Here is a 24,804-nt window from a genome sequence, read left to right on the forward strand (position 1 = left end):
AAGGGTGGGGGCGGGGGTAGGGGAAGCCAATCCCGGCAGCGCCAAAGGGGGGAGGCGGCGGTGACAGCCGCGGGGAGGGGGCGGGAGGAGAGAGGCGGCTCGGCTCCGCTCCACGCTCAGCTCTGCTCTGCCTCCGGCTCTGCGCTCACCTGCTGCCTAGTGTTCCCTCTCCTGCTCCAGGACCTCCCGGTAGACCTCAGACCCCGGGCCCTTTCCCAGACAGCCTCAACCCGGACTCCCCCAGCCCCGACAGTGCACTAGGCCGCCAGGGGGCGCCGTGTGAGCGCCCTATCCCGGCCACCCGGCGCCCCCTCCCACGGACCGGGCGGGAGCGGGGCGCCGGGGGCCATGCGGGGCCAGGGCCGCAAGGAGAGTTTGTCCGATTCCCGGGACCTGGACGGCTCCTACGACCAGCTCACGGGTGAGTCAGTGACGTGGGGGTCGCGGGAGGGAGGGTAGCTTCCTCCACACCCTTCCGCCTCTCCAACCCCGACCTGGCCCGCACCCACACTCTGCCCCATTCCCAGGCACTCTTCTGGCCGGTCTGGGCGGCAGGACACTGGGGTTCAAAGCCTTGGGTCCCGCAGGGGTTGGGGAGGAACAGAAGAGGCAGGTGTGGAGAGGCAGCAGGTGTGGGCGTATGTGACACAGGGCTGGGAGGGTGTCTGGAGTGGGAGGTGTTACGTGTGTGTCATTCTATGTGTGTATGTGTGTGTGTGTGTGTGTGCGCGCGCGCGCGCGCGCGCGCCTCCCACAGCTGGTTGCCATGTGCCCTGGGCTTGGTGACAGCTAGGGTGAGTGTGATTGTATGTGGCAGTGCAACTGTATGGTCTCGTGAGATGTTTGAAGTTGCATAGGACCCTGGTTGTACTGATGAAGTTGTTTTGACCATGTGTCTCTGTTATATGTGCAATGATGTGTTTTGAGTGTGTAATTCTGTATGAAGTGGTGTGTAACTACCAGAGTGTATCAGGGCTCCACTTTAGGGTGGCTTGTCTCTTTGTAGACTTCATGACCATGAGCCCTCTGGGCAAGCATTTGTTAAAGTAGGTTGTGTTGTGTTTTGTGATTGTGAGATTAGTGTTCGGTGCTAGTTGTGTACTTTCATGTGGTGATGTCTGCAGCAGGGCTCTGTGAGTGTCCATGATGTGTCTCATCCTTGCTGCCTCTCCAGCTTCCTGGTACAGATAGGGGTCTTTAGTATACCCCACTGCTTCACCAAATTTTCCGCGAATAGCCCAGGTGGACCCAAGGAGGGACTCTAGTGTTCAGCTGCCCAGCCTGGTTTCCAAGAGACCTTATGGCTCTAGCACCTAGCCCCTGTAGGAAGGCTTTAGTTATTGCTGGGTCAGCCCTCTCTCCCCACACCAAATCATATACTCAGATTATTCTTACAACTGAATCCTTCAACCCCCAACAAACCTTTCAGAACTTCACTCAAACCCCAGGAAAACACATCCTCTTACTTCCCCTCCAGAGCCAGAGCTAGAAGCTCTAGGCCTGGGAAGTTCCATGTGGTGTCCTCTATGTCCCCCCAAACCACTTGGCTGCTGGGGCATCCTCTCTTTCCCACATGGGGAGGTATGTGAGACCAGTACATCTGTGCATGTGCATGTTCCTGGGTTTGGTAGGAAGAGCCATGTGTTTGTGTAGGTGACTGTGTCACCCTGCGTACATTTCCATGTGTGTGTTTGTGTCTCTCATTGTGCAGCCTGCTCTAGAAAGCCAGCAGAGTGGGAGGAGGGAGGCTGTCTCCCTGAGGCCAAAACAAAACTGGGGAGGTGGAGGAAAGCCATGATCCTTGTCCTTCCTGAGGGGAGTGAGATTAAGACCTGGGAAGGGGGAGGGGACTAGGATGAGGTGCCTTGAACATGTGCGTCCCCCCACTCCCCATCACTGTCCCTGGGGAGGCCCTAGTCAGGATCAGGGGAGCCACTCAGGCTGGCCCCAAATGAGAGAGCATGCCAGATGCGCCTCAGAGCTGGATGGAATCCAAAGGGCCTGCTGTCCAGCACTTCCATGAATTCTCTTCCCACCTCCAGCTTAGAATTCTTGAGAGTAGTAAGGGCCTAAGGGCCTTCAATACCATCACATTAAGTCACTGTTTGCTTCCACCTTTAAGAGGTTCTCCCCCTTAATGAAACCATCCCTTCCCCACTTGGCTATTTGAATGAGACTGGGTGGCGGAAGCATTTGTATTTGGAGATGCCCTGCCTCAGGTCAGTCAGGAATGGAGGTGTACCAACTATGTGACTTTTGTTCTCTTGGCCTCACCTTTCTCATCTGTAAAAGGGAATGTTACTTCCTGGCTGCCTGCCTGCCTGCCTCCCAAGGAAAATGGAAAGGTCAAATGTTGACAAGCGTCAAGAATCGTGGTCCGGGTCTACAGCAGCCTACCTGTAGATAACTCCACACAGGACTTGGAAAGTAGAAACAGGACTACCAGGAGCTCTCATCTCGAAGGGCGACTTATTTTATAGTGGGAGACAAATCAGGTTGGGACGCCAGGGTTAAGGAAGACTCTAGCGGGCGGGCGGCGCCAAGCTCTGAGTGCTGCGAGATGCCTAAGCTGAAGCCTGAAGGGGAGTCGTTGTCCGCGGTGCTGAAGCGCGCGCCAGGCCTCGCCTTCCCTTGCCTGCAGGTGGGATTCCTGGGATCAGATTTAGGGTAGTCTCCAGCTCCCGTCATCCTGGCCCATCAGGCTTGCAGGGAGGCAGCTGGAAAGTTACACCTCAGGGCATCCTGGGTACCTCCAACCGTTTTTGCTTCCCCACTCCCAACCCAAAGCTCAAAACGGAGCTGGGAGACTCTTTAGGAAAACAAAACAAAACAAAACAAAACAAAACAAAACACAGTCCGAGCCCCACCCGGACCCCTGTCTAATCCCTCGGTCTTCCCAGCCCAGTGGGGCCGCTGGGCAGTGCGGTTCCGAGGGGAAAGGCTACGTTTAGCGGCGGCTCTGTCTGAGTGGAAGAGAGAAAGGCCAAGAGAAGATGCGGAGAGGGTTGGAGTCTGACTGGCCAGTCCTGAGCTCAGTCCCCGGACTGGGATCTCTCCTTGGAGTCCCTCCGGTCCTGAGTATTGTTCCCGGGGCGGGGGTGCCCCCGTGTGGCTGCGAGGAGCCATGCGCACGGAGCTGCTTCGCGATGGGGTGGTCGCTGTCAAGTGGTCAAGATTTGCCCAGAGTTAGGCGGTCATTCCCACCACTTAAAAACATGCGGGGATCCCAGTCGAAGGAGCGGGACTATATCTCTCCCGTAGGCTTTCCCAGGAATTTGAAGGCGTTAGAGGGTCCTGGAAGGGTTTACTTGGAGTGTAACCTGATAGGGATGAGTCCGGAGTCCGGGAAAGGGGCGCAGCGGGACCGAAGTGGGGGTGGGGTGGGGCTCTTCTGGAAGCATTCGGCTGTACCCAGCGTATGGTGGTATAGTCTGTAAATCTGCCATACCGAGACAAACGCAAATAGAAACAGTTGTGAGAGCAAGGAATTTGGAGCCGGGAGACAGAAAACAGTGGGACACAACTCTGCCGCCTCTTCTTTACCACCCCAATACACTGGCCTCTTTCTGCTTCCTCCTGTCTTGTCTTCCATTGGTCCAGAAAGTGTGGAAGTGTGGGGAGTTGCCATGACAACTCTGTCCTCTTACTCCTTCGGCTCTTTATGCCAAAATGGTGGGGGCAGGGTGCAGGGTGCGGGGAGGAGTGCGACAGGCGGAGAAAGGGGAGCTGAAAGGAGGCAATAAAAGATACGGTTCATTCCCCATCCAGCTCTTTTCTCAAGACCCACATGTACTTGCCTGGCCTCCCCACCAGAACCCAGAAAAATGCTCCCTGAGAAGGCTGAGTCCGCGCCACCCCTCCCTGCCCCCCTAGTCCAGGAACTTTGGGGGCACATGCTTCACATGATGGAGCTCCAGGGTGAGCTCCTCTCAGGCGGCCAGGAGCACATGGGAAGTCTCCAGGGTTTCGATCCTATGCCTGCCGGGCCGGCCCTCCCGCGCCGCCCACGCAGGGCCCACTCGGGTGAGGGCGGAGACCGGACCACCCCGGGCCCTGGGGGCGGAGCTTGGACGCAGAGCTCTCCACCAAACCATGAACCGATGCCCCCGCAGGTGCCGGAGCCCGCTGGGGCAGGCAGCACGATCTCTCTACCAGCTGGTGACTGGGTCGCTGTCCCCAGGTATGAGGAAGGGAAGGGAGGGGCAGGATCCTTCAAAAAGTGAGCGAAGTGGGGTAGGAGCTCCGCAGAGGTAGGGAGGGAAGGGCCCCTCACATAGATGGAGGGAGCAACATCCCTCCAAGAGAAGGGCTTCCCAGGCAAGATCCCGGACAGAAGCGGAGCAGGGGATGGGCCCCCTTACAGAGCAGGAGGAAGACAGCGCTCTTCAAAGGAGAGGGGCATCGAGGTCCCTCACAATGGTGGAGGGGGCAGGGCTTCTCACTGAAGGCAGAGGAGGGGGCCTCAAGTGAGGGGCAGGGCGCCTCCCAGGGATGAAAGGAGGAGGCTTGAGGCAGAGCAGGGAAAAGGTTCAGCTCTTTCCTGCATTTCTTGGCTGAAGGGGTCTTAAGATGGAGGGTCAGTGTCCAGAAGGAAAAAACCCTGAGATGGGCCTAGACCGACATGAACTGACCTAGTGAGTTCATGCATGACGTGGGACGGATAGACTTGTGTGGCTTAAGGATTGTGTGTCTCTATTTTCTCTCTCTCTGGGAGTGTGTATTAATGGGATTGTGCATTACTAAGTTGTGCATCACTGGGCTATGCATGGCTGAGTCTGTGTCTCCCTGGGGTTGTGATCATTGGGATTCTGTGACACTGAGACTGTGTGTACCTGGAGTTCTGTACTTTAGGATTAGGTTGAGGGTTCCTGAGTCTCTAAGTTAGTTGTGTAGCCTTTGTGAGGTTGTACCGTGGTGTGAGATTTGTGGAGTGTATGAGGTGTGGATTGTGTGTATCCCATGGCACTGATGAGGTGTGTTTCCTTATGACTGCTTGGGCAGGGCCCACAGAACCCAACATCCCCTCTGCACCTGGCTTCAAACAGACCAAAACTACCGGGTCCTGTGGCATTCTGAGATCTGTCATTTTCTGGCTCTCTCCATGGATATCCACTTGAGCCCCTGGAGTATAGGTAGGGCCTATGGCCTCTCCTTGCCATCTATCCCCCAATAGGAGGGTAGATGGATGGTCCTGAGCCAGAACCATACCTGGAAATCTTCTGGGGAGCATACAACCTCCAAGCCCCCTGCTTGGGCCTGTCTCCAGTGACAGATGGCTGGAGCCAGGCAGGGCCAGCTCTCAGTCATTGTAGGCATGACTTCCAGGACCCAAAATAGCCCCAACGTCTAGGGAGGTCATTAATCACCCGATGCAGTTGGGGGCTGCAGTGTCTTTGGCCTAGCTAGGAATGGTGTGGGTCTGGGGGACTGAGAGAAGGGCTTTGAGGTCCTCACTGGCCGGGTTAACAGTGGCAGTGCGGGGTGGGACAAAGGTAGACTGGGGAAGGTGGGACAGTTGCATAAAGTGGGTTCCCCCACAAGGCGGTGTTACTCACATTTGAGCTGGGGGAGATAAATAACTAAATAATAGGAATATCTCTGTGGTAAGACATGAGGGATATGGGGAAGGCCCACCTCATGCCTCGAGATAGTTTTCCCTTGAGTTCCCACTCTGCCAAATTGCTTCCATTGAGATTTTATTTTGAGTGAAGAGCTAAAATCATGGCACAGGGATGCTTGGGGAGGACGGATCTGGCAAGTTTCTCATAGAACCCGAAGACTTGAGAATTCTCTGAGTGGGGAGAAGGGAGAGCCTGGAAAACAACTCGCTCTTTTACTCCTGATAGACTCGGCCACGGGATGCCTGGCTGATCTAGGACCATGAGTCCTGGCAGGGTTGGGTCAAGGTCTCTGAGAGTTGAGAGTGGGAATTAGGAAAAGGAGGGGCCAGGGCCAGGGCAACTGGCTGCAAGTTATCAGCAGCAGGGAGCAAGGAGGTGCTGTTGTGGGGCCTCTTTCCATTCAAATAGTCTGGCTTGGCATTCAAGATTTCATGGAATCTGACCCTTTTTAATTTTATTACCCATAACTCCCTTACCTAAACTAAGCTGTAGGCCCTAGGATTCCTTGACACCCCACACATACTGAAGAGACTGCCTGAGGGAGCTGACAGATCACTGACTCTGGTTAAGCTCATTATTATTATTATTATTATTATTACTATTGACAGAGTTTTGCTCTGTCAGTCAGACTGGAGTGAAGTGGCATGATCTTGGCTCACTGCAACCTCCGCCTCCCGGGTTTAAGCAATTTTCCTGCCTCAGCCTCCCGAGTAGCTGGGATTACAGGCAAGCGCCACCACGCCCGGCTAATTTTTATATTTTTAGTAGAGATGGGGTTTCACCATGTTAGTCAGGTTGGTCTTGAACTCCTGACCTTGTGATCCACCCGCCTTGGCCTCCCAAAGTGTTGGGATTACAGGCGTGAGCCAGTGCCCCCAGCCAAACTCATTCTTTATTAGCATGTCAGCTGTTATCTTGGGGAAAAAATCACTCTTTTTTCCCAAGATAAGCAGGGAGCTTATAATGGCGGGGAGCTTCAATTCCTTCATCTGCAAGATAGGTATACTACCATTCACTCCGACCATGTCAGCTGTAAAAACAGGAATAATAGATCCTACCTCTCAGGATTATTATGAGGACTAAGTGAGATACTACGTGTAAAGTATCCAGGACACGAAATGTGCTGGATAAATATTATCTCTTTGTTTATTTGTTTGAGATGGGGTCTCACTTTGTCATCTAGGCTGAAGTACAGTGGCACGATCATGGCTCACTGTAGCCTTGAACTCCCACCTCAGCCTCCCAAGTAGCTGGGACTATAGGTGTGCGCCACCATGCCAGGCTAATTTTTTTTTTTTTTTTTGAGAAAGAGTCTCGCTCTGTTGCCCAGGCTGGAGTGCAGTGGCGTGATCTCAGCTCACTGCAACCTCCGCCTCCCAAGTTCAAGCAATTCTCCAGACTCAGCCTCCCAAGTAGCTGGGATTACAGGTGTGTGCCACCACGCCTGGCTAATTTTTGTATTTTTGGTAGAGATGGGGTTTCACCATTTTGGCCAGGCTGGTCTCGAACTCCTGACCTCGTGATCCACCTGCCTCGACCTCCCAGAGTGCTGGGATTACAGGCATGAGCCACCTGCCCAGCCCAGGCTAATTTTTTATAGAGGCGGAGTTTCGCCATGTTGCCCAGGCTGGTCTGGGACTCATGATCCAACCTCCTCAGCCTCCCAAGTGCTAGGATTACAGGCGTGAGCCACCCACCGTGTCTGGCCAAATGTTGATCTCTTTGTTAAGGTGGACAGTTGATATTTGAGTCTGACCTCCCAGTTAAGAAGCTTTTGCTATAACTAATTTCATAACCTGCCTGTAACAGCTCCTATCACCTATAGGCATCCTACAAATATTTTTTGAATGAGTAGATTCCTTAGAGTTCTCTCAGTGGGGCTGTCTCTCCCTACCCAGTGAGAGCATATTTGGTTCACCTTCATTGTACAAGCACTAGCTCAGAGCCTGGCACTCAATTTGTGTAGGTCCAGGTTTTTTTTGTTTGTGTGTTTTTCTTTTAACATCTTTGCTCTCCCAGGAGGTTGGAATGTATTTGAGGAAACAAGACTGATACAGAGAAATCTGGGTTCAAATCTCTGCTTCATATCCTGTTAGTTGGGTGACCTCGAGCAAGGCCCTTTACCTCTCTGCACCTCATTTACCTCACTAGTAAAATGGGTACAATACTATTCACTGCCCATCTCATGGGGTTGTTATGAGAAGCCATCGAGATAATAGTCTTTGTGGAAATGCTTTATGAACTATTAAGAGCTATAGAAATGTAAAGGGGAGTGTTATGCTGTTAATAATAATGGTGGCAGACACTTATTCAGTAGTTACTCTGTGCTAAGTATTACTTTTTTTTTTTTTTTTCCTGAGGTGGAGTCTTGCTCTGTCACACAGGCTGGAGTGCAGTGGCATGATCTCAGCTTACTGTAACCCCTGCCTCCTGAGCTCAAGTGATTATCCTGCCTCAGCCTCTCAAGTAGCTGGGATTACAGGCATGTGTGCCACCATCTCTGGCTAATTTTTGTATTTATAGTAGAGACAAAGCTTCACCATGTTGGCCAGGATGGTCTTGAACTCCTGACTTCAAGTGATCCTCCTGCCTCGGCCTCCCAAAGTGCTGGGATTTCAGATGTGAGCCACCATGCCTGGCCTGTGCTAGGTGTTATTCTAACAACTGTCCATATATTATTTTATTTTCCCCTCCTCAGCAACCATATGGGGTGGGAAACAGGCATACAGAGGTTGAGAGCCCATCCAGTTATGGCAAGTTGCAAAGCTGGGATTTGAAACCAGGGAGTCTGGCACCCTAGTCCACCCTATCACTCACTATGCTACAACAACACCTTCTACTGTTTGCACTGATAACATTACAGAATTCCCTGCTGAATTTTGAGGACTGCAACGAACAGGTTACTGGTAGACCACTGAAGGCTGGACGTTCTGAAGGGAAGGGAACTTAAGCTGCCTCTAACGGCTAGGTAAGAGGAAAAGCAGAAGGGAGGGCAGCCCTGACAGAGATGGTAAGAGCAAAAACACAGAAATAGGACAGAGTTTGGTGTGTGTGAGCTACACAGTGAGGAGGCCAAACTGGCTGAAACCAAAGTATCTACCCTGATGAGGGTAGAGGGAAGAATGTTAAATGCCAGGGGTGGAAGTTGGACAGTCATAGGGAGGTATTTGCTGGTTTCATCTGTAAATCAGTAACCTCTAAGATGTGACAAATGGCAAGCAGCCCCTGAATAGACTTTTTCCTAGGGGAAAGGAGTGGAACAGGCCAAGCCTATTTGAAGCCAGACGTGGTGGCACACGCCTGGAATTCCAGCACTTTGGGAGGCCAACGGGGGCAGATCACTTCAGGCTAGGAGTTCGAGATCAGCCTGGCCAGCATGACAAAACCCTACTTAAAAATATAAAAATCAGCTGGGCGTGGTGGTGCACGCCTGTAATCCCAGCTACTCGGTGGCTGAGGCACGAGAATCGCTAGCGCCACCGCACTTTAGTCTGGGTGACAGAGCGAGACCCTGTCTCAAAAAAAAAGAAAAAAAAAAAAAAGCCTATGTGAAGCATCATCTTCCCACCCCTTCCCTGGATGGGGCAGGTCAGGCAGAAGGAAGGGGTATGGTACCCTGTGAGGTTGGACGCCTGCCCCCCGGTGGTGGCTGTATAGAACTGCAGATCAGGCAACCTCGACTGGGGCCTTAGGGACTGGTCCCCACCCCACAAATTGGGTTGAGACACAGTCATCCCAGAGCTGGACAAGAGGGACGGCTCCTTCTGGGGCCAGTCCCCCTAAATTGGGCCTCTCGGCTGGGCCAGCTTTCCAAGAAGGGAGCCAGTGTAGTGTGGTGGTTTAGAGTGAAGGCTGAGTCAGACTGGGTTAAAATTGAAGCTCTGATCTTGAAGATTTGCTTAACTTCTCTTTGACTTAGTTTCACCACCTGTAACATGAGGACAATAGTACAGGCTTCATAGGTTTATTGTGAAATTCGGTGTTACATTGCCTGTAAGCACATAGCACTTTATCTATTACATAGTCAATGCTCAGTCACCGTTAGCTAGCAGTGGTAGTAATGGTGTTACTAACCCAGAGGCCCTAGTCTTATGGTTCATTGGCTCTGTAGGCCTATCCCCACCCCTTTATACACACACACACACACACACCCCACCAAGAAGAGGCAGGGAAGAGGAGGGAGGGACCCCTGGGATGCTGGCTGGGAGGGGTGGCTCCCTTAGAAGGTTCAGATTTCCCTCCTACAGCAGCTGGGCTTCTCCATCAGCTCAATAACAGTTCCTAAGGAACAGGCAGGGCTTTGGCATCTCCTGGATGAAGTCCCAGCCAGAAGGAGCCAGCACAGTCCCCCCTCCTCTCCCAAGAAGCTTGGATCTCTTGACCCCAAAGGCAGCTGCAATAAGTCCCCTCCCCAGAGGGTCCTGATGGGGTTAAGTGGCCTTTTTCTGCCTAGGCTACTGTATCTTATCCCCCCATCCCTTGGTCCTCAGTTTCACTGTCTGTGGCCTGTGGGAAGAGAATGCCTCCCTCCTCACAGTCTCCATGGCAACCAAATCGATATTGCTGGTATCCTCCTAGCAGGAGAGGTGACTGCCTTCTCCCCCATTATTCTCATACAATTCCATGCCAATACAATGACACAACAGTAGACCCACCCTCCAAATTATACTACACATCCACCTAACAAACTTCAGACCCACATCCTACAACCCTACTAAAACACAGGAACCTCACTCCCCATGCACGCTCACAAATTACTTCAACACACTCCCACACATGCAGACCATAGACACCCAGCTCACATACCCATATACGCAAGAGTCAAAATGCATAACTGTGCGCCAAACACACCTCTGTGACAGGTGCACAGTCATGTGTAAGCACACACATAAGAGGAGACATACACACTCCCATACTGACAAACATAGGAATATACACACAGGAAAACACCTGGCCACCATAACATATTCTGACCCATGCATCTGATTACTTATACATGTGCAGATGGTGGTTTCTCACACACATACACCCTGCCCTTCCCTGCCTTCTCCCTAAGCTCAGCTCCTCCCTCTGCTCCCTCCCTTTGGCACACAGTAGCCACAGGATGTCTAGGGGAAGCACTCCTCAGGGACAGATGCGGGTCACTACCCCCTCCCTCCTCTGGCCCATATCTTATCCTGTCCTGGTCCATATTATTTGCACCAAAGGTTCCTGAGGAGGTGCCAGTTCAAAGGCTGAGGTGGCCCTGCAAAGAGGAAGAGGCGGCGGCTGTGGTTGGGAGGCTTGTGGGGCAGAGGCGGGGTGATGGGGGAGAGGGAGGAGATCCTAGGAGGAAGAGGGGGAGGGAGGCTGCAGGCAGTCCTACTCAGGCTGGGGAGCCTGAGGGGGAGGTTGTGTGAAGCGGCAAACCAGCGTGTCTGAACCTGGCCCTGTAGGGGCCATGCCCTAGGCCCACCATGAACCTGGAAGGGCTGGAGATGGTCGCTGTGCTCGTGGTCCTCGCTCTGTTTGTCAAGGTCCTGGAGCAGTTTGGCCTCTTTGAGCCTGTCTCCTTGGAAGGTAATCTAGGTGTCCTGGCATGTCTGAGCTGCTGGCTGGCGGGGCAGCTGCCCCACAGCACTGGGGAGGGTGTTTGTCTGTCTTCATGACTGGGGGCAGGGATGAGCAGGTGAGTGATGAGACAGGGATCTGGGAAGTGAGTAGGGGTGCTTGGGGGATATGACATCTGGGAGAGGTGAAGAGGAGGCCTCGAGGAGTAGATATGGAGGGAGGAGGGAATCTGGGGGACAAGGTGTCAAAAGGTGATGAGGGGTGCAGTGTGGGAGGACTGGGGTGTGGAGATGATGAGGTGAGGGGATTCTGGGGGATACCAGGAGGGGTCTGGAGATTGGGAAGGAGTGTCTGGAGTACAGGAGGGAGGTTCTAGGGATCCTGAGATAACACCAGATTTCTGGGGGGTCCTTTTTGGAATCAGGGACCCACCATGGTGCCTGTGCATCTTCACACCTCCATCCATGCAGTGTAGCTTATGGGGTGTGTGGGCTCAGTGTGTGAGAGACACAGGGTATGACTTTGTGTTCCTGAGAGTACAAAGTGTGTAACTGTGAGCCTGTGTATGGAACAGGGATGTGACTGTATGTGTGAGAGTGACAGGGCATGTGGCTTTGTGAGAAGGTGGATGTGGCCAGGCCTGAGTGGCACAGTGTGTGGCTGAGCCTGTTTGGGTATCAGGTTGTGCATGTGGCTGTTTCCAGAGTTTCCTGAGGATATACCAGCTCCATACCCAAGGCTTGGGAGGTGGGTTCTGGAGGGAAGAGTGTGAACATTGTGAAGGAGACATTTATAGCCCAGCTCTGATTGGAGATGAGGAGTGGATCAGATCAGGGACCCTACTTCCCAAGCCCCCTTGCCTCTCCAGGCTCCTATCAGGATCCAAGTGCAGAATGGTCTCCAGGGCCTAGACATTGGGAGTGGAAAATCAACTCCCCTCCCCACCCCACCCGAAAATCAGTAGGGAGAGTAATATTGGGGCGGAGAGGAGAGCACTTCTGCCTCCCCCTTGGGAGTTTTGACCTCCCCTTCCTCTTCACAGCTAGAACTGTGTAACTCCATAGCATGGCTGTTCCCCAGTGCCACCAGGGACAGGAAGACAGACCAGAACCATGACGGAGGACTGCAGGGTAGATACCTGGAAGAACTGGAAAAATATGAAGGAAGCTGGGAACAAGAGAAGGTGCATGAATTGCCTGCTCTAGGGTTCAGTAAGAGCAGAAAACTCCTAGCTCACCCTCCATCCTCTGCTGCATTTACTAGGGTGGAGTGGGGAACAGGGAGCTGGACCTAGATGAACTGGGACAGTTGGCCTGAGCTTGTTCTCATTCAATCTGGAAAAGGTGAAGTTGATTGAGTTCTAACTTGCCATTCCTTTTAGATGGGAAAGGGGAAAGGGGGGGCATCTGGGAATCCCAGGCGTTTTGGGCTGAAGGCAGCCATTCTCTTATCACCTTTAGAGGAGACAGAGGCTTGGAAACAGGTAGGGGGCTGGGGTGGGGGGCAGGAGAGCTACCCCGAGTTGGGCGACTACACCATTGGAGGCTCCAGGTGCAATCCGGCTTCGGGAAACCAGAGTCCAGGCTAATGGAGCCCTGGGCCAGAGGCCAGGCCACTATCGATCCCCCTGCCTGGCCCACCACCTCCCTCCCACCTCTCCATGGCTTCTGGGGTGGGAGGGAGGTAAGGATGTGTTGAAGGAGAGGAGGTGGTTACTCACCCAGTTACCTCCTGGTAAGGGGGCCTGGTCTGGAGGGTGAAGCCTGGATTGGGAGGGTGGGGTATATGGAGCGGGAGTAACCTTTAAAGGAAGTTGGACCCCTCCAGGAATGGACTGAGGCCAACTTTAGCCACTGTGTCAGATCCAGTGGGCTCTGACCTAGGAATCTGGATGCAGTGCAGCTGGGAGACACACAGACACACACACACACACAGAGTAACACTGAGGGTCCTCTGGGGGTGAAATTAGAGCTGTAGAGAATGTGCAGAAATAAGGGGAGAAGAAGGGAAGGGGAGCCATGATCAGTGGGCCCAGGACAGCCCCACAATACACCAGAATACTCCCCTCCAAGATCTCTTATTGCCTCAAAGTTTACTATTATTTCACCCTCAAAAAGCAAGCATACTGGAAAAGACTGTGAAGGGGCCGCAGTTTAGGGCTGATGAGGAACCCTGCCCTTTGGCAGAAAGATTCTAGGTGCCTTGGAATGAGGAGGGGTTATAGGAAAGAAAAGTGGGTATGCCCAGGAAAAATGAAGCCTCTGTGGGTGAGGTATTGAGGTAAGCCTTAGATATTTGGATGTCATGGGGACCCAGGTCACAGTATGATATGGGTAAATGTCATGACAACCTTGATATGTATCATAATGTTATAAGGTCACAATGTCATAGTGTTCTTTGTAGACTCACATGCCATGATGTCCCAGAGGCATTGTGTGTTCTTGTATGGTTTGATCATGCTGTGTGTGAGATGGCCTGTATGGGTCTCCATGTGTGTGCACCCTGTTTTACTTAGGTCACATTTGTATATGTTTGTTAAGGAGTAGCAGTTCATTTTGTGTGTGTGTGTATGTGTGTGTGTGTGTGTGTGTGTTGGAGTATACATATTAGACCATCAGGTGTGAGTTACTGGATATCAAGCTGTCACTGGCACCCATCACTGTGATGTATTGCTCTACATGTCACTATACACGCCTGTCACTATAGGTATGTGTATGAGAGAGGTGTTCTTACCCGGGCAATCCTTGGGTTGGACATCATCCTGAGAGGTCCAGCCATGGCACTTGAGCCAAGGGTACTAGGTCAGCAAAGACACTGAGGCCACTGCCACCTCATCCTTGCTGCCTTGCTGTCGTCGGCCACGTCCCATTAAACAAAGTGCCTGAGCCTCACCTCTATGGACCCACTAGGCTCCCCTAACCCAATTCCAACCACCCTTGCCATTCCTTTCCTCCCCCTTAATTCCTCCCCCAGCCCCATCCCCAGATGGGGTTGATTTGTGACTGGTGGGGAGGGGACAGGGAACAGAGGGACAATGGGAGTTAATGTGCCTTCCCGGGGTCTTCTCTCTTCCCAGGCCACCCTCCAGGGCCCACTAAAAAAGCGCTGAAGCAGCGATTCCTCAAGCTGCTGCCTTGCTGCGGGCCCCAAGCCCTGCCCTCAGTCAGTGAAAGCAAGTGCCTCTCATGTGCTTCCGGGGGCGGGGTCCGATGTGTGCGTGCGTGTGTGTGCGTGCGTGTGTGCGCGCGCGCGTGCCCTAGGCCTACCGTGTGTGTGTGTGCACGTGTGCCCCAGGCCTGCGTGTGTGCGCGTGCTCCAGGCCTGCATATGTGTGTGTGTGGGGGCGTGCCCCAGGTCTGCGTGTGTGGGGGTGGGGCATGCCACAGGCCTGCGTTTGTGTGCGCTCGTGCTCCAGGCCTGCGTGTGTGTGCGCGCGCGTGAGCGTGCTCCAGGCCTGTGTGTGGGGGGGTGTGCCCCAGCCCTGCATGTGTGGGGAGGGCATGCCCCAGGCCCACGTGTGTGGGGGGGGAGGGGTGCCCCAGGCCTGCGTGTGCGTGTGTGTGTGGGGCATGACCAGCGTGGTGGGGGCGGGGGGTGGGTGCTGGCTGGGCTGTATCATAAGGGGGCGTGGCTGCCGTGTTCATTTGCGACTGAAGCTAGCGTGTGTGGGCGTGGTCAGCTGGGGGCGGGGCCTGAGCGTGCGTGGGTGTCACTGCTCCCGCAAAACTGTGGGACCTGAGAGTGTGGGTGTGACCAGTGTGACCGGGCTGAGGCCTGAGCCTGTGTAGCTGTGGTGAGACCAGGCGACAGTGAGGGTCCGTATGTGGCTTAGCTGGGTTAGCGTCTTCAACTCTATGCGGCCGCCCCCTTCCCCACTGTATTTTGGACCTCTGATGTGTGTTGCCTATGCCCCGACAGGATGGTGACAGGTGTAGAGGATGGCGCCTGCCCTCCTTCAGACGCCAGGGTATTTGGGTTTTCTGTCCCAGCCTGGTCCCCTGCTGAGTGATCTCGAGTTGAGTGACCTTGCTTTGTCTCTAGGTCTCCGTTTCCTCAGTTGGGCCTTGCCTACCTCATAGGATCATACTACATTTTGCAAACCATAAAGGCCCACCTTGTAGTTATTTGAGCGTGCTGTTGTGTTGGACATAGATGGGTCCCACACGGGGGTGGATTCGGAAAAGGACAGGCATGAGTCCCGCAAGCTTGTGTGCATGGGGTCCGTTTCGTGTGTGTCTGTGCTGGTTGGGTGTGCCTTTGCGCGGGCTGGGGTGTGAGGTTTGCTCTGAGTGTGAGGGGCCAGGTGTGTGTCTGCAGTTGGCCGGGTCTTCCGCTTTCTCGGTGACAGTTCGCTCCCTTCAGCATTAGCCGCCCCAGCCTCCCTCCGCCCCCACAGACCCCGCCTGCTGGACCCAGGTGACTTACGCTCCTGGTGGGGGCGGGGCGGGGCGGGGCAGGGCGGCTTTGCCATCTTGGGGTGGGGGGCTCTTGCCTGGGGGCTGGATGTTGGGGCCGGGGCGGGACTGAGATGGGGTCGGGGGTGGGGTCTGGATGTAGGTTGGCTGAGCTGGGCGGGGCATGGCTCGAGCATGGCTGGGACAGATGGGGCTGGGCTGGGCGAGGGGAGGGGGGTTGGGCGGGGCAAGGCCGGGGCTGGGCGGATCTGAGTTGGTCCTCGAAGGCCCGGAGCTCCGACCCTCAGACGCCCCCTCTTGAATGCGCTTTTCCCACTCCTCCCTTTCTGAAACGAAGATGCGGCTGGGGGCCTTCCCCTCCAAACAGGGATCCAGGGCCCAGGGGCGAGCACTGAGTCGGATCCCCGGCTCTGGGGCCAGGCCAGGCCTTGGCCCGCTGATAGACCTCGAAGATAGCCAGCATCTTTTCTCCTTGCCTCAGTGTCCTCGGCTCCGGGCCTAGGGAACTGGCAGCCTGGTCTCCAGCATCGGATGGGACGGGGGGCGGGGAGGGGGTGAATGGGTCAGTGATTTGAAGATGGGTCGCGGAGGCCGGGCCTGAGGCGCAGCTGTCCTCACCGCTCCGCAGACAGCGTGGAGGATGAGTTTGAATTGTCCACCGTGTGTCACCGGCCTGAGGGTCTGGAGCAGCTGCAGGAGCAAACCAAATTCACGCGCAAGGAGTTGCAAGTCCTGTACCGGGGCTTCAAGAACGTGAGTGCAAGGCGAGGCCAAACTCAGGGTGGGACAGGAGGACCCAAGCCGGTCCACAGCTTCCCAGAAAGCATGGCTTGGATGCTTGAGGTGCTGAGTGGAAGGGAGGCGAGGCCCTTAGACTGAACTTCTAGCTGGAGGTTCTGGGGCGAGGCCAGAACGGAAGCGGCGCCTGTAGACTGTCAGTTTCGTTCCATGTTTTTTATTTGTGCATTGGGAAAGAAGTCTTGCCTCCCATCACATGAGCTACGTGGTGAGTCCTCTGGAGGCTTGAAGATTATCCCCCTCCCTGGGAGTCTTGGGCCATGGAGGGTGGAGGTGGTGAATGGAAGGGGATTTTGTCTCTGCCCTCAGCCTGGTGCCCTCTCTCCTTCCAGGAATGTCCCAGCGGAATTGTCAATGAGGAGAACTTCAAGCAAATTTACTCCCAGTTCTTTCCTCAAGGAGGTGAGGGGACAAGGCGCAAAGGGAAGCAGCTGTCCTTCTCTAGGCTGAGGGAGGGAGGGATTCTGGAGGGGCTGGGAATGCCAAGGTGATGGGGGGTATGGGGAGCTCCCTAGAGGGAGGAAGTCCTCTCCTGTGTGGAAGCCAACTTCTCCACACTCACCCTGCAGACTCCAGCACCTATGCCACTTTTCTCTTCAATGCCTTTGACACCAACCATGATGGCTCGGTCAGTTTTGAGGTGAGCTGGGCAAGGTGGGCCAGGGAAGCCTGTTTCCTGGACTTCAGGGCCAGGATCTCCAGGCCAAACCCAGGGAAGGGGTTGGGTGAAGAGTACCTGAAGACACAGCTCCCTCCTGCCTCCTTCCCAGGACTTTGTGGCTGGTTTGTCCGTGATTCTTCGGGGAACTGTAGATGACAGGCTTAATTGGGCCTTCAACTTGTATGACCTCAACAAGGACGGCTGCATCACCAAGGAGGTGCAGGGCAACTGAAGGGCTGGGGGGCTGTGGTGGTGATGGGGGTGGTGTGCAGAGGGTGATGGGAGGGAAATATGACCCATATATGCCCACAAGCAAGGGATCAAGGGAGGCTGGAGGCTCTGAGGAAGCATCCTCTTCTCTCTTGGCCTAACAGGAAATGCTTGACATCATGAAGTCCATCTATGACATGATGGGCAAGTACACATACCCTGCACTCCGGGAGGAGGCCCCAAGGGAACATGTGGAGAACTTCTTCCAGGTACTTGGGACTGGGTAGGCTGGAGGGCCCTGGAGTGAAGAGAAGGAGGCCAAGAACCAGCAGGGAACTCACCTGACTTCTGTCTGCCTCTCTTGCCATCCCTCCTGTTCTCCCTGCCTGACCACCTTCTTGCAGAAGATGGACAGAAACAAGGATGGTGTGGTGACCATTGAGGAATTCATTGAGTCTTGTCAAAAGGTACAGCTCCATGCCCTCTACATTACCCTGACCTGGACTCAGGCCTGATTTAGTAATGTAGGGAAAAACTTCTTTGGGCAGAATACCACCTCCCCACCTCACCCCCACATTTCAATCCTATTCCTTTGTGGGAGGCTTACCCCTTCCCTACCTCAGGTCTCTCTGGGCATCTCCTTCCTCTGTGCCTTTGAATGTCCCCATCTGTGACTCAGTGTCCCTCTCCCTGTCTCTGATAAGCTCCTTCTCTTTCTGTCTCTTCAATCTGCCTCGCTCACACCATGGCCACAGGATGAGAACATCATGAGGTCCATGCAGCTCTTTGACAATGTCATCTAGCCCCCAGGAGAGGGGGTCAGTGTTTCCTGGAGGGACCATGCTCTAACCCTAGTCCAGGTGGACCTCACCCTTCTCTTCCCAGGTCTATCCTTGTCCTAGGCCTCCCTGGGGGCTGGAGGGATCCAAGAGCTTGGGGATTCAGTAGTCCAGATCTCTGGAGCTGAAGGGGCCAGAGAGTGGGCAGAGTGAATCTTGGGAGGTGTTCCCAACTCCCACCAGCTCTCACCCGCTTCCTGCCTGACACCCAGTGTTGAGAGTGCCCCTCGTGTACGAATTGAGTGGTTCCCCACCTCCTACCCCCATTCTAGAAACACACTAGACAGATGTCTCCTGCTATGGTGCTTCCCCCATCCCTGACTTCATAAACATTTCCCCTAAAACTCCCTTCTCAGAGAGAATGCTCCATTCTTGGCACTGGCTGGCTTCTCAGACCAGCCTTTGAGAGCCCTGTGGGAGGGGGACAAGAATGTATAGGGAGAAATCTTGGGCCTGAGTCAATGGATAGGTCCTAGGAAGTGGCTGGGGTTGAGAATAGAAAGGCCTGGACACAATGTGATTACTCAGGCATACCAGGTTACAGCTCCAAGTTCCACAGGTCTGCTACCACAGGCCATCAAAATATAAGTTTCCAGGCTTTGCAGAAGACCTTGTCTCCTTGGAAATGCCCCAGAAATTTTCCACACCCTCCTCGGTATCCATGGAGAGCCTGGGGCTAGATATCTGGCATATCCCTGGCATTGCTTCCTCTCCTTCCTTCCTGCATGTGTTGGTGGTGGTTGTGGCAGGGGAATGTGGATGGGAGATGTCCTGGCTGATGCCTGCCAAAGTTTCATCCCCCCCTCCCTGCTCATCGTCCCTGTTTTGAGGGCTATGACTTGAGTTTTTGTTTCTCATGTTCTCTATCGACTTGGGACCTTCCTGAACTTGGGGCCTATCACTCCCCACAGTGGATGCCTTAGAAGGGAGAGGGAAGGAGGGAGGCAGGCATAGCATCTGAACCCAGTGTGGGGGCATTCACTAGGATCTTCAGTCAACCCGGGCTCTCCCCAGCCCCCCAGATAACCTCCTCAGTTCCCTAGAGTCTCCTCTTGCTCTACTCAATCTACTCAGAGATGCCCCTTAGCACACTCAGAGGGCAGGGACCATAGGACCCAGGTTCCAACCCCATTGTCAGCACCCCAGCCATGCTGCCATCCCTTAGCACACCTGCTCGTCCCATTCAGCTTACCCTCCCAGTCAGCCAGAATCTGAGGGGAGGGCCCCCAGAGAGCCCCCTTCCCCATCAGAAGACTGTTGACTGCTTTGCATTTTGGGCTCTTCTATATATTTTGTAAAATAAGAAATATACCAGATCTAATAAAACACAATGGCTATGCACAGGCTGCTGTCTCTGCCTTTTGTCCCTCCCACCTACAAATACTACACAACCCCTAACTCATGCACCTGCAGCCTTTTAGATCCCCAAGAAAGTGTCTTTCTTTTCCATAGTTGGCCATACCTTGGCATGAGACTGAGACACAGGCTCTGGAATGGTTGGAAACCCACCCAACCTCAGGCCCCCACATGAATCTCCCTCCCACACAGCCTGAGAGGAGACAAGGAAGGAAGGACAGGACACTGATGTCCCAAAGACTGTGCCAAGCAAGCTGTTTTTTAGCTGACATTCTTACAAGTTGAATCACAGATTTCTAATTTACAGACTTTTTAGTTAATCTCAAAGTGCTTTCTTTTGAGGGGGGCTCCCTTTAGTTTTTTTTTTCTTCTTCTTCTTTTTTTTTTTTTTTGAGACGGAGCCTCTCTCTTTCGCCCAGGCTGGAGTGCAGTGGCATGATCTCGGCTTTACTGCAGCCTCCGCTTCCTGGGTTCAAGCAATTCTCCTGCGTCAGCTTCCTGAACAGCTAGGATTACAGGCGTGCGCTGCCATGCCCGGCTTATTTTTGAATTTTTAGTAGAGACAGAGTTTTCGCCATGATGGCCAGGCTGGTCTCGAACTCCTGACCTCATGTGATCTGCCCACCTGTGCATCCCAAAGTGCTGGTTCCAGGCGTGAGCCACCGTGCACAGCCCCTCCCTTTAGTTTCTAATGAAAGTTCCTTTGTGTCAACATTCCAACCTTGCCTCCAGTATAGATAAATATTTTTTGTGTCCATACCCTAGCCAGGAATGATGGGGGAATGAGATGGAATGGACCCAGCGCAGGTCACCATGAGGCAGATGGCACAAAGGATGACACGGACTTTGTGTGTTCCCACTCTTTCTTTATTCTGTGTTCTGCTCCTGCAGAGGGACCCACCAATGGTAGGTTCCTCTCCTCCTTTCTCTGGGTCACCATTATGTGGTGACTAAGTTTCACCATCCATAGGGGAGTATCAGGCCTTCTCCTTCCTCATGACAAAGTCAAGGGGAGGGATATGTTGTCCAAGAAGCAAAAACTCACTTTTAGCGTCCATTGTTTTATCATCTGTGTTCCCTGCTTATATCATCAAAGAACCATCTGCTCCTTGGGTCCTTGGGTTTCTTTGAGTCGTCAGCATAAAGATCTGATAAAAGCTGTGGGCCCATTATCCAGAAGAAAAAAAAATGCAAGAATTCCCATGCATTTTTGTATTCCTTTAGCTCATCTAAGGGTCCTAAGTTAAGAACCTGTGATCTAGAACGAGCGCAGCGGCTCATGCCTGTAATCCCAGCACTTTGGAAGGCTGAGGTGGATAGATCACTTGAGGTCAGGAGTTCAAGACCAATCTGGCCAACATAGTGAAACCCGGTCTCTACTAAAAATACAAAATTAGCTGGGCATGGTGGCGTATGCTTGTAATCCCAGCTGCTTGGGAAGCTGAGGCCAGAGAATCACCTGAAGTGGAAAGCGGAGGTTGCAGTGAGCCGAGATGGTACCACTGCACTCCAGCCTGGGCAACAGAGTGAGACTCTGTCTCAAAAAAAAAAAAAAAAAGAACATGTGATCTAGTCTAACTCTCCATTTTATAGAAGAAGGAGGCTCAGAGAAGGGAGACTTGCTTAAGGTCACTCAGTGAGTTTGTAGCAGGACTCAGACTAGACTCAATCCCTCAAGTCTGTCAGCCATGGCCTTTGGGCATAGTAAAGAGTTGTATGTGGGCTGGGTGCGGTGGCTCACACCTGCAATCTCAGCACTTTGGGAGGCTGAGGCGGGCGGATCGCAAGGTCAGCAGATCCAGACCATCCTGGCTAACACGGTGAAACCCTGTCTCTACTAAAAATACAAAAAATTAGCCGGGTGTGGTGGCGGGCGCCTGTAGTCCCAGCTACTTGGGAGGCTGAGGCAGGAGAATGGCGTGAACTCGGGAGGCAGAGCTGGCAGTGAGCTAAGATTGATCGCACCACTGCGCTCCAGCCTGGGCAACAGAGCGAGACTCCATCTCAAAAAAAAAAAAAAAAAAAAAAAAGAGTTGTATGTGAAGGGTTGGATGCTGTGCATGTTATGCATAATCCAAGCAAAGGATTGTGCAGGCAGTGACAGGCTCTCGTGATGCCCTCTGCTTTTCCTTTATGGCACTTCTCAGTTTGTAACCATATACTTACTTGGGTAATTATTTACTTGTCTTCTCCTATATACTGTAAGTTCCTGAGGGCTCCCTGAGTGCCTGGACTAGGGTTTTTTTCTTCACCATCTTATTCTTGAGGCCTGGCACATAATAGGCCTTCAGTAAATAATAGTGGATGAAAGGACATGGTGAATGTGTGTATATAATTATATTGGTATGGAGACACTTTTTTTTTTTTTTTGAGACTGGGTCTCACAATCTCAGCTCACTGCAACCTCCACCTCCCAGGTTCAGGTGATCCTCCCACCCCAGGCTCCCAAGTAGCTGGGACCACAGGTGTGCACCACCATGCCTGGCTAATTTTTTGCATTTTTGGTAGAGACAGAGTTTCACCACATTGCTCAGGTTGGTCTCGAACTTCTGAGCTCAAGCAATTTGCCCACCTCTGCCTCCCAAAGTGCTGAGATTACAGGTGTGAGCCACCATGCCTGGCCCAGTTTCCATTTTCAAAGGTAGATTCAAGTTTAGTGGAATTGAAGCAGAGAACTGCTAGTAAGCTGAGAAGTGCCCCAGAGCCCAAGCCTACAGATGAGATCCAGAAAAAAACAGTAGGTTGGCATTCAGATTGTCGCCCAGGCTGGAGTGCAGTAGAGTGATCTCTGCTCACTGCAACCTCCGCCTTCTGGGTTCAAGCGATTCCCCTGCCTCAGCCTCTGAGTAGCTGGGATTACAAGCACATGCTGCCATGCCCGGCTACTTTTTATATTTTTAGTAGAGATGGGGTTTCGCCATATTGGTCAGGCTGGTCTCAAACTCCTGACCTCAGGTGATCCACCCGCCTCAGCCTCCCAAAGTGCTGGGATTACAGGTGTGAGCCACCACGCCAGCTTCAGGTTATTTCATCTTGGCCATTGGTTGGGTTCTGAATGTTGTCAGCTGCTCCATCTCAAAATACTCTCCTTTCTTGCCTTCCAGTATTTCCTACTCTCCTGGTTTTCCTCAGACCCTTCTGGCTACTCCTTCTCAACCCTCCCTTATAGACTCATCCTTCTCAACTTGAATTTTAAATCTTAGGCCCCACAGCTCAGACCTAAGCCTCTTTTTCAAACCACCCCTAATCCCGTGGCTTTAAACACCATCGATATGTAGAGGCTCCTAAGTTTATATCCCCAGAACTCTCTCTTCTGAAATCCAAAACCTATCTATCCAATTGCCTTTTTTTTTTTTTTCCTGTCATCCAGGCTGGAGTACAGTGGTGCAATCATAGCTCACTACAGCCTCAAACTCCTGGGCTCCAGTGATCCTCCCACCTCAGCCTCCAGAGTAAATAGGACTACAAGTGTGTGCCACCCACACCCCACTAATGTTTTAATTTTTTGTAGAGATGGAGTCTTACTATGTTGCCCAGGCTGCTCTTTAACTCCTGGGCTCAAGTGATCCTCCTCTAGTCTCAGCTTCCCAAAGTGCTGAGATTATAGGAATGAGCCACCGTGCCTAGTCCAATTGCCTATTTGATATATTAATGTGGATCTGTAATGGTTAAACTTAACATGTTCAAAATGGAGCTTAGATTCATGCCTTTCCAGTCTTTCCCATCTCAGTAAATGATACCAACATCCATCTAGTTGCTCAGGTCAAAATTTAGAAGTCTTCATTTCTTCCTCTCCTTCATTCTCCCTCCACCCCCATTTAATCAATCACCAATTCTACCACCAAAGGTACACCACCTCTCTCTGTCTCTGATGCTGTTTCCTAGCTCAAGCCACTATCACTACTCACCTAAATTACTCCTTCCTATTTGTCCATCTGAAGTAGCTCCTTGATGCAGTTGGTAGGTTTCTTCCCTTCATAGCCCTTACCACAAACTGTGAGTTCCTATGTGTGTACTGAATTTGTTACTGTCTGGTTCTCCAAACAGAATGTAAAATCTGTGAGGGCAGGGTCCTCTCTCATTCATTCCACAAATATTCATCATAGGTCTACTAAGCACTGTTTACTGTTGTAGGTGTTGGGGGTGGGTGGGGAGAGGTGTGGTATGGTGAGAAAGTGTATAGCAGTTATGTGGTAAGAACTACTCTTCAAATTTGAGGGACACAGAAATGGGGCCAACCTTCCCTATGAGACTGGACTGTGGAAAGTAGGAGAAATCGTGGCTACTGACTTGTTGGCGGTCGCCATGGGATGAGATGTAACGCAAAGAGGAAAATGTCATGAGACTAAGGACATCAGCCAGAATGACAGCCCCCAAATCTCCTGTCAACCTATAAGGAAGAAGCTGAGGCAAAATGAATACAAGTAGAGAGTTTATTATAAGCTTGAGGATTGCAACCCAGGAGCATAGATTCAAATTGCCCTAAATAGACACTCTGATTAGTAGCAGTTACAAGTGGATTTTTATAGGAAAAGAAGAGGCAGTTCCTGAGTTATTTACCAAGAATTTACATTAAAATAACATAAGCTATTGATTGACTATATATTGTTAAACTATAGGGTATGTGTTAGAGTGTCCAGTACAACATTATTAGGTTAATTTATAGCTACTCGTGGCAACAGCAAGCAATGTCGAGATGATTACCTAGCTCAAAAGAGGAAGGCGTAGGATGTGATCCTGTCATTTTATTCTTTTTTTTTTTTTTTTTTTTTTTTTGAGACCAAGTCTCACTCTGTTGCCCTGGCTGGAGGGCAGTGGTGCAGTGGCACAATCTTGACTCACTGCAACCTCTGCCTCCCAGGTTCAAGTGATTGTACTGCCTCAGCCTCCCAAATCGTTGGGATTACAGGCATGCACCACCACGCCCAGCTATTGTTTGTAGTTTTAGTAGAGACGAGGTTTCAACATGATGGCCAGGCTATTCTTGAACTCCTGACTTTCTGCCTGCCTTGGCCTCCCAAAGTGCTGGGATTACAGGCGTGAGCCACTGAGCCTGGCTGATTCTGTCATTGTAATGCCTCGCTGGGCTTATTTATTTTTAATTTTTAAAGATTTATTTATAGGGCAGGCGCGGTGGCTCAAGCCTGTAATCCCAGCACTTTGGGAGGCCAAGATGGGCGGATCACGAGGTCAGGAGATAGAGACCATCCTGGCTAACATGGTGAAACCCCGTGTCTACTAAAAAAAAAAATACAAAAAACTAGCCGGGCGAGGTGGCGGGCACGTGTAGTCCCAGCTACTCGAGGGGCTGAGGCAGGAGAATGGTGTAAACCCGGGAGGCAGAGCTTGCAGTG

The 24,804-nt window shown here is 52.5% G+C and overlaps 1 protein-coding gene across 7 annotated transcripts in view; it reads left to right on the top strand.

The window, feature by feature from the left end:
* KCNIP2 (potassium voltage-gated channel interacting protein 2) overlaps positions 1-24,804 on the top strand; it is a 26,961-nt gene continuing 2,157 nt past the window's right edge. The window contains exons 1-10 of one of the 7 annotated variants that reach the window (XM_023206475.1): positions 246-421; positions 14,248-14,343; positions 15,489-15,587; positions 16,215-16,339; positions 16,717-16,786; positions 16,954-17,024; positions 17,155-17,262; positions 17,420-17,524; positions 17,660-17,722; positions 18,011-19,435. In XM_023206475.1, the coding sequence (XP_023062243.1) occupies positions 349-421; positions 14,248-14,343; positions 15,489-15,587; positions 16,215-16,339; positions 16,717-16,786; positions 16,954-17,024; positions 17,155-17,262; positions 17,420-17,524; positions 17,660-17,722; positions 18,011-18,058 (858 nt within the window). In that variant the 5' untranslated portion in view covers positions 246-348 and the 3' untranslated portion in view covers positions 18,059-19,435. Of the gene's footprint in view, positions 422-10,991; positions 11,181-12,213; positions 12,515-14,247; positions 14,344-15,488; positions 15,588-16,214; positions 16,340-16,716; positions 16,787-16,953; positions 17,025-17,154; positions 17,263-17,419; positions 17,525-17,659; positions 19,436-24,804 lie in introns of those variants that run through there. The other 6 variants (XM_023206473.2, XM_023206471.1, XM_023206470.2 and 3 more) reach the window with 6 other exon arrangements.

Source organism: Piliocolobus tephrosceles, chromosome 9 (assembly GCF_002776525.5).
Source record: "Piliocolobus tephrosceles isolate RC106 chromosome 9, ASM277652v3, whole genome shotgun sequence".
NCBI lineage: Eukaryota > Metazoa > Chordata > Mammalia > Primates > Cercopithecidae > Piliocolobus > Piliocolobus tephrosceles.